General features: G+C 37.1%; 1 protein-coding gene across 5 annotated transcripts in view; it reads right to left on the minus strand.

Annotated features, from left to right (window-relative positions):
* The window catches only part of NR3C2 (nuclear receptor subfamily 3 group C member 2), a 318859-nt gene that overhangs the window by 48006 nt on the left and 254781 nt on the right, over positions 1-16072 (minus strand). For all 5 annotated transcript variants that reach the window (XM_063107704.1, XM_063107708.1, XM_063107706.1 and 2 more), the window contains exons 5-6: positions 6740-7090; positions 5288-5432 (exon numbers count right to left, since the gene is read on the minus strand). In XM_063107704.1, coding sequence (XP_062963774.1) covers positions 5288-5432; positions 6740-7090 — 496 coding nt within the window. The remainder of the gene's footprint in view (positions 1-5287; positions 5433-6739; positions 7091-16072) is intronic.

Raw genomic sequence — 16072 nt, forward strand, 5'->3', positions numbered from 1 at the left:
CCCCAAATCATTTTTTATTAGGCTACTACTTGAGACAGTATAAACATGCCTTTAATAAACTTTAAATTTTAAACATTGGCCAAGACTTAAAAGAGAGTGTATCACTGAACCTTCACTTTAGTAATTAAAAAAATTTTTTTGAAAAAACTGCATTACAGGCTTAAGTGAGAGTTATAATATGTGTATTGAATTGATAAAAAATTTGAACACTTGCAATGATCTGTAGCAATATATGAAGGTGTTTCAAGGTAAAACTGAATAATTAATCATTTAATACATATTTGAAAAGTTTTGAGTTTATAATATGAAAAGTTCTATGTTAATTTGAAGTATTAACTTATCTTCATCCCAATGTTTAATAAAAAAATTGGAAAGAATGTTTCCTTTATTATTCCTTACTTCCCACCTTTTCTCCATCTCCAATCATGTTAACACACAGCTGAAGGATAAGATCTTTGGGAACTTTCAGATGAGTTTCACAGTTGAATGCAAACACAAATGATCAACTGTTAAAGTTTTGTTTCTCTGTTTTCAATAAAGCCACGCCTCTGTTCATGAAAACCATGCATCCTCATATCACACTTCTTTATCATAAACTTCATCCTCATAACTAGACATGCTAACTTAGCCCCTTCCAGACTGATTGCTTGGTTCATTTGTTCAGTGATTCATTTATTCAGCAAATATTTATGAAGTACCTACTATGCCTCAGGGACAATGCCAGGTGCTGGAAATCCAAAAAGTGATTAAGACAGAGTCTGTGACTTCAACGAGGAGGTACCAGTGAAAGGAGGGAGGGATTCAGACCCTAAAAAGGAGCTGGCAAGGCTGGATTAGAGGTGGCATGAGACAGCTGGGGGCTAGTGGGAGGGCACGGGAGGCCCACATTGGCACGCTCTCCCCTCAACTGAATGGCATCGTTACTCCTTTACACAAAATGCCAGATTGCTTCCTTCACTTGGGTGGAAGGGTGTAGAAGTACAGACCCCAGCTCAGGGGAAGTCATAGGGATGGGTCAGAAAACATGAACTGTAAGGTGCTGGCAGGCAATGGGTGAGACCCACTTCGACTTGTAGCTCACATCTCACTGGGATCGTGACAGCATCTAACATTGGTAATTGCGTCTTCCTTCTTGAAGCCCTCTCTTTCCTTGGGGATCCCTAAAACACGAGACTCTTTCTTCCTGGAACTGCCCCCTCCAAAATGAGTTCAAAATTTATATCTCCAGCTGGGACATCTCTTTAAGCTTCTGACCTGTATAAATAACTGCCTATTTAATATCTTTGATAATTTTTCGATCCTAACATGTTTAGAGCTGGCTTCATGCTTTCCCTTCCCCTGCCCTACCCAGCCCTGGTCTTCTCCCCTTGTTAGTGGTCTTCATCCCAAATCCTTCCTGGCACTTAAGGCAGAGGCTTGGAAATCTTTCCAGACACCTACTTTCCTCTCCCCTCCAGCCCTTACCAATAATCAGCCTAGATCAATTTTCCTCCTATACTTCCTTCACCTGGTATACGCTGGCTTAATCATTCCTAGGGAAGCCTTTCTTGACTAGATCAATCCATCCCATTAACTGCTCTGAAAGCACTTTTCCTTTCAATACTTACCACAATTATATTTTACTTGAAGGACTCGGATTATTTTTGGCCTCCCCAATTAGACTGTATGTTCCATGAGACAGGGACTATGTCTTTCCCCCGCTCACTATTCTAAGACCACTGCTTTGAATATTGATAGCAGTTAACAAATATTCCTTGAAAAAATGCATGATGAAGTGTGTGTATGAATATATCAGCCACTCTGCATAATTTAACGCTTTCCCTAAAAAGAGGGTCTATCGCAGTGCCCTGTGATAGAGCTACCACATCAAGCTCTATTTGTTGATGTGATTTGACCAGAAGGCTTTAAGTTATTTACAATTGTTTCCTGGGAGTAGTATCCTTGTCCCCCATGAAAAACACAGCTCTGCCCTGTTATTTCCAGTTGAGAGAAAACTTACAGAAATCTAGGTTGAGGTCAAAAAGTTTTAAATACAGAGAACAAAATTTTTATTCTAATAATAATATAACATTCAATTACTTACAATATTACAAAGCAGTTATTCTTTGTTGTTTCTATTTTATCTGTATCAATATTTTCTAGAACAGACAAATGAACACAAAGCTTATGTGGCTTTTTTTTTTTGGCTTATTTCTTATTTATTTCCCAAATCCTTTAATGACATTAATTTTCTTAGGCTTCAGATATAAGGTATTTGTTAAATACCTTAAGTTTTATTTGTTAAAAGAGATTCTTACAATTCTGTACTTTGTTTGGAACCCTTTACATTCAGATGTTTATATACAATTAAAAATTAATAGGTGATAACATTATTAATAGGTGACACAAAAGAAAAAGTAGTTTGACTTCATTAAAATTAAAAATTTTAATTAAAAATTACGGGGGGAAAATATTTACAAATCATATAACTGAGAAGAGTTTACTATTCAGAATATATAAAGAACTCCTACAATTCAACAACAAAAAGAAAGACAATCCAATTTAAAAATGGGCCAAAAATGTGAAAGGCCATTTTTCCAAAGAAGATATACAAATGGCCAATAAGCATATGAAAAGATGCCTCACATCACTAGCATCAGGGAAATGCAAATCAATACCTAATGAGATACCACCTCACACTTACTAGAATGGTTTTTTTTTTTTTTAAAGTGTTGGAGAGGATGTGGAGAAATCAGAACGCTGTACCTTGCTGGTGGGAATGTAAAATGGTACAACTGCTGTAGAAAACACTTTGGCGGTTCTTCAAAAAGTTAAATGTAGAGTTACCATACACCCCAGTGATTTCACTCCTAGGGATATACCCAAAAGAACTGAAAGCAGGGTCTCAAAGAGACATTCGTACACACACGTCCCTAGCAGCATTACTCACAACAGTCAAGGTGGAAACAACCCAAGTTGTTCATCAACGAATGACTTGATAAACAAAATGTGGTCAATTCTCTTTATTTGCTACAGTTATGTTGTATAAAGTCACAGCAAATACTGAATTAGCAAATATTGAACCCCTCCTCGTAGGGGAAATATAGGATTATGGTTCTTCAAGCCTCTGGCACAACATTTTCATCAACTGATCTATACATAATCTTGTTTTATGTGTCTCTATTTAAAGATAATTTAATGCATATTGCCGTTTCCTTAACATTGAACTCACAGCCGACTGCACTATTACTTATGAAGCTTATTAACACATATTTTCTCTGAAAGGCAAATCACAGCCTTCCTGAGCTTAGGAACACTAGCCAGCACTTTGCAATGTGCTTGAAACAACAAAATCTTTTAAAACAACAAAATCACCAACAAAAAGCACAAAAGGTGCAAAAAACGTGCACGAAATAGACTGTGAGAAGGACACTTGTTCACAGTATGACAGCTGAAGCAAGAACACAGAATGTCCTCTGGGCTGATCTCAGCTGGAATTGCCCAGAGGCAATTCAAATGTTTTGCTGCTCTGCACACATCTGTGAATGACTGTGAAAATGCTGTGACTATTGACTTTGAGGTTACAAATAAATGTAGCTAGTATGGCAAATTTGTAAATATGGAATCTGCAAATAATGAGGACTGATTCTATATACATACAGTGGAATATTATTCAGCCTTAAAAAGGAATGGAATTCTGATACATGCTACAATACGGATGAATACTGAAAACAGGCTAAGTGAAATAAGCCAGACACAAAAGGACAAGTGTTGTATAATTGCACTTATATGACATATCTAGAATAGGCAAATTAACAGACTAGAGGTTACCAGGGGCTTGGGGGAGGGGAGAATGTGAAGTCATCATGGAATGGGTTCAGTTTCTGGCTGTGATGATAAAAAGTACTGACTATGACAGGGGTTATGGCTGGACAAGAATGTGAACGTAATTAATGCCACTGAATTGTCCACTTAAAAAATGGCAAATTTTATGTTATATATTCTATGACGAAAATTAATAGATGTACTAAATAAGATTGAATAGATTATTTTAATTTCTGTAAAAACAAAACCTATACACTGATAGTACTAATAGAGATTCTGATTAACCACGCTTCTTCTTAAATACTGCTTAAAGTATATTAAAGAGCCCTCCTTAATATACTTTTTCTTTTGGTTCATAGCATGCATTTAAAAATGGGCTTGCTATTTAATAATATAAGCTGATTATGGAAGAAAACAAGTAAATTAAAATGTGCAGGTTAGTTTGGCTTTTCTTCATTTTTAGTGAAAATTTATGCAGTACTACAACCATTCTTTCTCTCTGATTGCTGAAAGAGGGGCCACCTTGAGAACCAACAACTGATGTTCCTAAATTATCTTTGGAATAAAATTGTCTGTGACTCACTCTATTTGGGTGAACTGATATTCTTAGGTAAGTTACTACTAGAACTATTTAGGTGTGCTGGCACTATGTGTCTACTTTTAATCTTTTGCATTGCTTTTTTTCCTTTTATCATCAATCTATTTCTCATCTGCCTCCTTTCCTACTGATACACCTATTTTCATATCTCTAGAGAGAGCCCTCTGTTAGAATATGGCTGTGGTTACTATCATAATTCCAATGATCTCTTTTAAGTATTTCTTGACCCAACAATTATAAAGAAGTACCGCTGGATATAAACAAAAATGAAATATTCTAATGTGGAATGCAAACAGTATTAAAACGTAAACTTAAAATAGGAAAGAATTCACGGCTAAAGAAAATCTATTACAATTCTTTCAATCTTTTAAAATGCATCATAAAACTAAAAACGTTTCACTACAGAATAACATTTTGGCTTCTTTTATGATTGCAAAGAAGGGTAATTATGATTGTCATGAAAACACATTGAGCAGCTGTATACTGCTAACAAAAGAACCATTATATGATGCTCGTAAAAACTGGCACTTTATACAATCACATTTCCTAGAAATTAGATAGTCTTCCCAATTGGAGTAGATACCAAAGAGACTGTTTTCTATTAATTGTGGCTTCATACCAGTCAAGTCTATAGAGCCAATTGGATCATCTTTCCTTTGGGACGATTTCCACAATTATGTAGGATTTATATATACTCAGAAGTGTACATTATAATTTTGTAAAAAGCAATTTTTAAGTTCTCAAAAATCTAGGCATTTTTAGATCTTAAAAAATGCCAGCATCAATAGATTCTTTCACAAATGTACATCTGTTTAGAAATTATAAAAAAGCATAACGAATAACTCTGCAGTTTATTTTATAAAGGCTAATTAATAAGGTACTCACTCATTAAAGACTAGGTCTGGTGCAAAATAGAGAAATTGGCTGTTCGTATGTTTGTACGATCTCCAGCTCAAGGCAAATGATGATAGACACATCCAAGAATACTGGATTAGGGTAATTTGGTCCTCAAGAGGCATGTTTTTAAATCCTGAAGAACAGAACAATTAATCAAAGAAATACACTTAGCATTTAAGTACATTCCAGGAAGAAGCTTCTTAAGTCAACCCCAAACAGCCACCTTTCTCTAACAGACTCAAATCAATTCAACAGTCATTTATGGAGCACTCACCACAGGCCCAGCCCTTTCCAATATTTTATTTCAAATTCACCCTAAATACCTAATGAGTGTGAACTGCCAGTACAAACTAAAACTGGAGAGTTCAGTGAGGTTCAGTGTAGATGCAGCCTAAAACCCTTGGTCAGACTGAAAGAATTTGTATTAACCTATAAAACTTGCTTCATCCCACCCACAATTAATAACACTACAATAAAGGGTATTTAAGAATTGTCAACACCCGCATATCTGCAATCACGGTGGAAGATTTTAGTTCTCTTGAGTTTGTGGTGCTTAAAAAAAGATGATTCCTTGCTTCCCACAGTCTGGGATAATATCAGACTTTGACAAAGTTCTGTAGCAGAACAAGCATCCTTGGCACTTGGTCCTCCCCTCTCTAACAGCCTTCCTTTTGGGGCCTCAAGCCCTTCTCTTCTTCCTTTTCTCACCCTCTATTCCCAGTGTCATCAAGTTATTCTTCCATCTACAGAATTTTACCCAGGCAAACTCCTCTTCAAAGATTCAATTGCTGGAGCTTTCCCCAGTCTTTTTTTCTTATGGCTGCTAGCCTGACCATAGGTAATCTAAGAAACTGCTTTACTTGTAGAGAAATGAACTAGGACAACATGATTGATAGCAATTCTAAGTGATTTTTCTTCAGATTATTGGGGGCCTTATTAATAAAACCCTATAGCATAAAGAATGACTAAAGTAGGAATTTCAAGAACAATTTGAAGGGTGCTGGGAGTAAGGTGGTACTTTTTTTGGACAGAAAAGTCTTTCAGGTCTCTTACAACTTACTTAATAGGCCTTGGCTTACTTGGTCTATGCTTAGATTAGCCCTCATTATGAGATATTCATAATGGGCTTGGTTTGTGCTTTCATGAACAGAATGTATTTTACCTTATTAATATTCTGGGGATGAAATTTTCCATTTCAATCATCAACATAAGAAATGTATCTTATTTTAACAACAGAATCCTTAACCTCCACATTCTCAGAAGAAACGAGCCCATTAACCAGACTGTTCCCACACACTCGATTAACTTGATGTCAATGTAAAAAGTTGCTATCAGGCTTTAATAGAAAGCTCACTCCAGTTGCACTGTTGGAGGGGACAAAGTCTGCTGCCCTGACTTGTTTAGTTCAGGATGCAAAGGTGAAAGGAGAGGCAATCCTACCTGGAAGTACCTTTGCCCACTTCACAACTTGAATCATCTGTTTGCCTGCTAAGCGGTTTAGAGTGGAGAGCAGATTTTCGGCTGTATCTGGTTTTGAGCTGTCATAGCCTGCATACACAATTTCAGGTTCAATGTTTTCAAGGATCATAGCAGGGGAAGGTGTGAGTGCTCGTGAAATTGTGGAGAGCTGAGGAACCAGTGCACTGTTGACTGAGGGCTCTTTTGCGGGAGCGATGTATGTTGTCCCTTCCTCGGGGCTTTGGGGTGGTGGAGGTGGAGGTGGTGGCTGCTGCTGCTGTGGCTGTTCCTCGTGAATCCCTTTCAACTTTCCCAACTTCTTTGACTTTCGAGCTGTAAGAAAATCATAAATGATGGGCCAAATTAAAATTATGTTTGGAATATACTTCATAAGGTAAATTATAACTGAACATTGACTTATATTGGTTAAAGCATACTTTTCCTCTAAAGAAGTCTTGTTATACCAATAAGAACATTACCTTTTAAGTATTCTACTAAGAGAAAATATACAAAGCCCAATTGCTATTACTGTGGATATTAGGAAAACAAATTCCTCCCACCTTTCATTCATGCTGTAAATCTTCACCACTTGTCTCTTATATGCAAGATATTAGAAACCAAGCTAATATCTTTAGTATGATCCCTGTCCTTACCCTGTCCTCAATAGATGTTCATCCTAGTGGGGAAGGAACTAAGAAATGTATTGCAAAACTGTATTATAGTGCAGATAGAGAAAGGTACCATGATAAAAATGATAAAAAATGAGCTAAAATTCCTTGAATTCTTACTAATACCAAGAACTGTTCTAAATTAGCCAATTTAACAATTTTATAAGTAGGTACTATTATGATTCTCATTTTAGAATGAGGAAACTGAGACCAGAGAGGTTAAGAAATCTGTCCAAGGTCATTCAGCTAGTATATGTAATTAAATAGAGACAGGGTTCAGAGGAAGGATAAATTACTTCATATGTTAATATGATGGGAGGTACAAGGGTAGATGGACAGATTATTTGGAAGACAGATGAATGAGTGAACGGATGAAAAGAAAAGAAAGCTCGGAAGTGCCAAATTGAGCTTAAGTGGTGATTACTTACTTTGCAATTACACGGTTTTCAATTTATTTTAAAATTCTTGAAGAACTAGACACTTGCTATTCAATCCTAACATACAAGGGGAAATTACAGGATAAGAATTTAACATAAAACAGGGCTATGCCACACCAATTAACTTGATTTGAAAAAATACCTGTTCATGTTTACAATTGCAGCCACTAATATCACATTCATCACAGAAAAACTTAAAATTCAGATAAAAGATAAGCGGCCACTCAGCAACAGATATATCTGCTACACGGTCATTAAATATTGGAACTAGACTTAAAAGATGAATTAGACAATTTAAAAATTTCAATCATTCATTGATGGTCTGTCTCCTACAGTAAAAGACTTGAGGCAGAAAAATCTGATTTTCAGAACCGTGTCAATGAAAAGCAGATGTGTCATCTTCATGTATGCTACTGGAAGCGGCTGACAAAACACTACACTGTAGTGCTGAGCGACAGTAGGTAACCAAGATGCTTCTGACAGATGAATGAGTGAACGAACAAACAAAAAATAATCAGTAAAGTGCCTCAAAATCTAGACAAAACAGAGAAGGAGAAGAAAAGAACCACACATCTAGATAATCCAAAATGCTATTCAATTGATGACTCTACAGAAGCTTGAGAAAATCCTCAATAGCATTATTTGGTCTCTGGGCAATTGGATACCTGAACTGTTTCTGTGTCGCATAAACTCTTCTCAAGCCTCAACTGATTCATCTGAGAAATGGGGATGATAGTGTTTCCCTCTCTTATCTCACAGAGGAGATTATTATTAACATCTGAACTAGTATTTCAACGTTACTTCCATTCTTTTCCGTAATCTTAAAAATATTAAAGACAGTCTAGTTCATTAAAAGGTTCTCATCCTTTATGAGGCTACATCTAATGATAACCATAATTTGACTAGAAACAACCAAGGGTGATATTTTCAAATTTTATTAAAAGTGGTATTTGCTCACAAATTAATGATAAAATTCATATTTGCTTTAGGGTCTAGTCCTGTAATGCTGTGTTTATTCTCATGGCTGATTTAAGGTCAATGCTATGAAATATCATGAAGAAGAATACTCAATATTTTCTCTAGCACTTACACACAAGGCTGTGGTCTGTAGCATAAACTTACCGAGAAGATTATCAACATCACGTTGAGTATTTCAGTTACATTTAACTTTATGCTATAATTTTGTGAGTATATGTGGGACGCTTGGAATTGAGTAATAATCTATATTTACTTAAATAGCTCAAGATAAAAATCTTCAGTATGTAGATTTTTCAGCTAATTGTATTTACCCAATGTCTATTCTAAAAGCACAGGGAGTATGTTTACATAATTAATTATGCTTATATTAGTCAAAGTCACATTTTCTAAGATGCTTAAAAATTTTACTGTTCTATACATGGCATATTCTAAAATTTAAGTTCCTCAACGTTGGTAATAATGTCTTATGTATTCCTATAACACCATATCACTTCCCATGGTAGTTATGGGTACTCAATAAATGTTTGTTGAAAAAATATATTTCATTTAAAAATTTTAATAAATTTTAAGAAACTATTACATATATGATGGACTAATTAATTTCCCTGTGGGAAATGAAGGCAAGCTTCTGAGATTTTAAGATAAAATTTCTGAATTATTATTTCTTTCCAAAATGTCTGCTGTGTAATGGTCCATTTGTGGTGTTATTCCTCTTAAAATGCCACATCTAAAGTAACAATAAGCTAAATTTACTTAGCACTTACGTTCTAAGCACAGTTTGAAGTGCTTTTTACATGTTTTGAGCACCCCAGTGCTCACCATGATGCCATGATAAGGCACTACTATTATTTCCATTTTTCCAGTGAAGATAGTGAAGCACAGAGATCCTAAGTACTTTTTCAAAGTTGCAGAGCTAGTAGCAAACACCAGGCGAGGACTGGAATACAGCCATAACGTGAAGCTCACACTCTCAACCTCTCTATGCTATGCATTTTCTTTTCTAATCCTTTTCTTTTTATCTAATTTGTATTATTCCATACTTTAAGATTAGCACAAGCTTCAAATCCAAGTGTACAATTAAGATGTTTGCTAATTATGCAGTTTTGGCTAACGACACTTAATGAGCATGTTTCCATTATCCAAAGCATCCGTGAACATAAATTTTGGGTCTTATCTCTATTTAGCACCTTACTAAACTGACAACGGATTATTCAATTAATGGCCATTGGGCTTGGGGATCTCTGGCTCCCAGGAGGCTAGAGCCACACTCCATTTCTCAGCTGCCAGCAACAGTAGCTGTGTGTGTGTAGGGTGCATTAATGTGACTATAAGTGTTTACCAGTCCCATTTAAGCTCCCTTAAAAGAGGTGTTTCGCTTGTTCTACCTGGACGTTATAGCAACTGGGATGTGCTTAGTGGCTGCTGCCCTTGGCTGCCAAATTCTTAATTACTAGCAGCATCTTGGCAGCCACTTTCCTGGCACTAAAGGGAGACAGAACTCCATAGATTCTCTGTGAATTGTTCCCCTAGGAGCTGGCAATAAGGCGGCCCTGCTTCCCATCCTGAGTAATATGCCAAACAGCAAGGAGGCAGCATCTTGGTGGGACCCTATAAAAATTGTGAAAATTTTCCAATAGGATTGCAAGATTCACAGAGGCCTTGAAACATGGCATGGCAAGATTTCCTTCCTGGTTTGCTCCACCTCCTGAGGCTGATATGACCGGCTACACACCCTTCTGACAAACCACTGGTGTGGCTGAGTGATGGCTAGCTAGGAATGGTACCGTGGCATCCCACAGTGCTACGATGCTGAGATAAACAGGGTTCTCACTGTGTTTTCATTAGAAATGGTAATCAGGACAGTTTTTTTTCTCATTTTTTTCTTCTGGTGTAAAATAAAAGACATACACAGAGGAATACAAAATTTTTTCAATCACAACATTTCACTAGAAAAAAAATTAAAGTGAGAATTCTGTCATTTTGGAAATAGTTCATGCCATGTCTCGAAATGTTAGGTCTTGGCAGTAAATATTAGATAGGATATACTGGGGTTATATCAAAATACATATTTTTCTGTTCATAGGCCAAATGTAACTACAGCACACAGGACAATTACGGCGTTCGCTACCACCACAGCCCCTACTATCCTTTCTTTAGCAGACCATTTCTTTCGTCACCCTCACATGCGGGGGATCCATTTCAGCAGTGTCCCCAACTGCGCTCTCCTATTTTCCTCCTCCTCTTCATTTGCATGACTTCTCTTTGCCTTTCTACTACCAGAGGAGGAATACTCTGAGAGACGGGACAACTAAGTATTTTTGTGTGTGAAACCAAAGGAAGAAATGTCATCTTTCTACAAGTTTAAGTGGTTGTGCAGCAAAACCACCCTAATTTGTACTAATAGGAAAAAGAGCATTCGGTGGTTCTCAAGGTAATAGAACTGGGGTGAGGGTCCAAGGGCCAGTTTCTTCCATGAATAAATAATGAGCTCGTCAACAGATCATGAGAAAGTGGCATTTCATTTGTTTATAAACACTCCTGGAGTGGTTAATGAAGTTGAAAACAGGGTGATTTTAAAAGTATCTTTAAATATTCTCAGATTAACCTATATAATTTAACAAATTAACGTGCATTATTAATTTTATTAGCACAGAAAACATGCTAAGGCAGACACACACCCAATCTTTGACCACTTTGAAAGATATTTCAAATTAGTGGATCTCCATATATTAAACTTTAATATGTGTATAAAGCTATCCATAGATATCTTTATCTATTCCTATAATAAATATAACTTTGTTACTCTTGTTGAAATAAAATAGGTTTATCAATTACTTAGCAAATAACTAATATCCAACCAATGTACAGGAAGTACCCTGTTTGTGAGCAATGCAATATTGACTGACGAGATCTGAGCCCCGACAAGAGATTACAACCTCAAGGAAGTTGAATCAATACATAATAAAGAAATCAGATTTATAAAGCAGGCTGTGATAAGTTTTGGGTGGAACTGACGATATATTTGGAGAGGAAGACAATGGCAGAGAGAAGGTGTTTTCCCTCTTCACAGGAGCTCACACCTTCCTGTCCCCTCTGTGATAATTCTCACCATGTCCTGGTTTGGTTTTGGTGTGATTTGGATTGCACTGAGGGCCCATGTGGACTGGGCCACTTTCCTGTATGGGGAACCACCCAAATTCAAGCACCACTGATCCCCCTAGAAGGAGAGTCTCTCAGACCAGAACTGAGCAGAGAGGCTCAAGGGAATCAGAGGGAGTCAGAACAGGAGTTCCCGACTTTACAGAGACAGTAACAAGGCTCTGGAAGATGACTCCCCCATGACAGAAATAGGACACCTTCCCAGCTGGGGCCAGACAGGGAGTCAGAAAGGGGTAAGACCGGGAGCTGCCTGGGAGGTACTGCTAAGGCTGGATGGAAGGTGCACATGAGTATTTTCATGGCATTTGTATTTTTGGCAATTAAATTCTTTTTTCCTCCTCTAATACTTAACAAATGTTTTTCATTCCTTTTTTTCCTTTTAATGCCAGTCAGACTTGATTGTGTGTCCAAGAGGACTGGTACAGGGAGGATTCCGTCTTGGGCCAGAGTTTTAAAGGTGAGACGACAACACGTCTTCGAGGTCTGGCCAGGCTGGGGACTGCATTAAAGCCAAGCAAGAAGCTCAGAAGAGGGAACTCAGGGTGTCAGAGAAATAGCCTCTTGGGGGTCACTTCTGGGCGATGAAGAAGGGTTCCGGAGCTTTATTCCACTGAAACCTTGGCTGGTTTTGAATGAAAACAAGACAGACCACCACCGACTGAGTGGCAGGGGCTAGGCCTGCACTGTAATTCTGAAGCTTGCTCTGGCTCCACTTCTGAAGAGTCACAGGCAGCGGGGAGCAGTGAGGGGCCCACGTCTCATAGCCAGGGTCGGGTGGACAGGGGTTTATTATCGGTGACAAGTCCTACCTAAAGGAAGTATCAGAAGGGACCAACAAATGGCAAATCCTCCACCGTCAAAGCCCTGGACAAAACATGCTTATGAAAGGAAAAAGGTAGAAGAAGACTGGGATTGACTTATTCTAGAGGTTGAGGGCTAGGAGATGCCCAATAGCAGTTTTGAAAACTTAAAGAGACATTTGCCAAATCATAGTGAGCATCCATTTTCTATTTCCATTGAGGTCAAGGTAAGATATAAAGGGTTAAAAGGGCAGGAGAAGGGATTTAGATTAGACATTAGGAGAATTTCCTCCGAGCATTCTGGAATGTGTTATGGAGAGAGCCTGGAATGCACTACTAGCAAGAACATGTAATATTCTTCTCTAAAAACTCTAAAGTAATAGGTAGGCAGGTATCCTGCCTGCCTGGGGGCAGTTCTACCCTAAAGTAGAAGAAAGTGATTAAATGAGTCATCAGCTCTGGCGGCCCTGCAACGGAGTAAATAAGATCCTGCAACGTACATTCCAGCCTTACATTTGTCTGAAAGGAACTTCTCTGATTCATATTTTTCTGAAAAACAGAAATAAATCCCTCACACTTACAAGTGTGATAAGAGATAATTTTAGAAATATTTTTCCAAAGTCTGCACAAAGGGCAAACGCTGTGATCTCAGAATGCAGACTTGAAAGAACATCCAGTGCCACTGGAGAAAAAAGAGAAAGCAAACAAACAAAAAACCCCACAAAGTCCTCCGTGCTCCCTTTCCCACCTATCCCTCCTATCTCTCCTCCCCCTTTTTAAAGTAGTTTTATCACTATAAGGTACAGGTCTGTTTGCTCAGTTCTGTATTTAAAATGCCCTCTTTGGTTTCTCCTAGCCCTGAGACCACATGATTTTAATAAGTGGGGAAAATAGTAAAGAGCTATCATTCATAGAGAGTCTATATGTTAGGTACCGAGCTGGCATCTTTAAAAAATATCGACCCTATGAGGCAGGTACTGTGTTATCCCCACTGTCCAGAGGGGTAAAACGATTTGTACAGAGTAACAAGGATGGAGCTTACAGTTACTGTGGTGGTTACAGTAAGAAAGAAGTGGTTTATTGTAATGACATGAAAAACTACAATAGAGAAGCCCTGCTAATTTGCAGGTGATATCTACTCAGGAGGTCAAAGGGATGACAGGAGGATCTAGAGCCAAAATGACCTTTCTAAATTCTCTATAAGGTTATCACTGGAGCACCTCTGTTGACAGAGATTAGTCTTTTAAATAGGAGGCAGATAACAACCTGTACCATACACAAGATGTTTTCTAATTCCCTGAGCGGCATTGTCGACATCTGCGTACTCAGGGGCTATTGCTGTTATAGGTAACCCAGGCTTTTTGCTTTTGCTCCTTGTTATGACGTCTTAACTCTACTTGGAGGAGCAATCTAAGAAGGCAGAAATCAAACCAGTCTGTATAAAAAATAGAAGTTACTGGGGTCAGAACTTACTACTTCTGATAAAATAAAGTTCCTAAGCTGCACTGCAATTAGTTCTTTGAATAAATACCTTTTAAATCAAATTAACATTCTTTAAGACATACAGATTACTGATCTGCTTTATAAATTCTTATTCTTTGGGGATAACTAAGCTAAAGATTGATATATGTGTGTATGCAAAATAAAACAAAACGAAACAAAAACCTAAATAAGCAAAAGAGAAAAATCTTTAAGTAGTTTTAGAATACACTTAAGAAAAATAGCACTATAGTAGCTGTGACCACCCAGCAAAAACCCCTCCCTCAGAAAGTTAAATCTTTAACAGCTGCAAGAGCTGCCTTCTTGGCATATGTTTGAGCAGAGAATTTATTACACGAAGCACGATCTCATTGGGTATGCAAGACAAATAGACTCATTAAGAATGTTTCATGAAGAAACATTAATGTTCTCACAAGGTCATCAGGGTGAACAAGGGTATGAGACAGAGACAAAAGGCAGTGACCTGGAAATAGACTACAGCACCCGCATAATTTACTGTGCCTGCCCACATTCTAGCATAATCCTCAACAGGCTCAGGCCAAAAAGAACTACTCAGATGCTGGAATGCACTCTGGGGAGAAAACCTACAGGAAAGGCTCGTGCATACCTCCTCAAGCGCGCAGGTAACTCAACAGTATCTACCTTAAGCAAATATGATATAGAAAAATAAGAGTTTACCAAATGTTACATGAGGCGGATGTTTACACTAGATAATGATATTTTTCTTTACAATATTTCCAGCAGAAGATTCCTTAAATAAGCGCTTAAAGAACATTTAAAATATAATGACGTTTTTGCACATCACTTTTTAGGTATGTTTGCATTATTCTGTTCTCCCTCTAGGCAGCTGCTGCTTTAGTGCAATGGTTCCCACATCTTGGTCCCCAGTGACCTTAGAACTTGGAAGTACCAAGATTTCAAAGGCAACTGGTTGCCTAAACTCAATTTCAGAATTTTTTTTATGATTAGTATCATTTGTGTACATAAGAAATAAAAACTATTATGATGAATGAAAGATTATACAGGCTGGGAAAACAGTTTTATCCCTAATACTAATTTTCTTCAAAATATTTCTTCTCTCAGTTCAATATTCTTTCTGTAAAATAATCACTTGGAGCCATATCATCATAATTTTAATTATTTTTTTCAAGGACTATTACTTAACAGCATATTTCACTAAAAATATCACCTTAATTTTAATCCAATCGTAAGTAATCCTTTGCATACTTTCATATACTAGTTTCAAAAGTTTTACTCAAGACCACCAATGTTGAGATTATAGCTGATTAAAAATTATTAAAATTGCTTAGTAAGAAAAAGAACTGATAAGCCAGATAATCAAACAGAAAATAATAATCCTGTGAACTGACACAAAAAACATATTTTTCACAATTGGTATAACATAGAAAATAGTCTGCATTTCTGAGTACTACCACTCTATTATTAAGAATATTTTACATATGCAAGGCAAAGAAGTCAAGAAGCATTTTCAAAAGTCTTCAGATTGAAGCTAACACTAATAGAAAAAAAGATGAGCATAACAAATACATATTAATGAGGTAACAGGATGCCACTCAAGTTGGGGCGAAAAGTTAAACAGGCCTGAGGAAAGAGAAAACAAATGTTAATGTTTATAGCTTTTACGCATTTTAAAATAAATATCGTTCCACATTTTATTCCACTGACATTATCAAAATGAGTCTAAATTAAGAATTAATAATAGCTAATGATGCATGTACTTGGGAAAAAAAAAAGTTATTTTTCTAGGATGAG

The sequence above is a fragment of the Cynocephalus volans genome, chromosome 9, assembly GCF_027409185.1.
Source record: "Cynocephalus volans isolate mCynVol1 chromosome 9, mCynVol1.pri, whole genome shotgun sequence".
NCBI classification, from domain to species: Eukaryota; Metazoa; Chordata; class Mammalia; order Dermoptera; family Cynocephalidae; genus Cynocephalus; species Cynocephalus volans.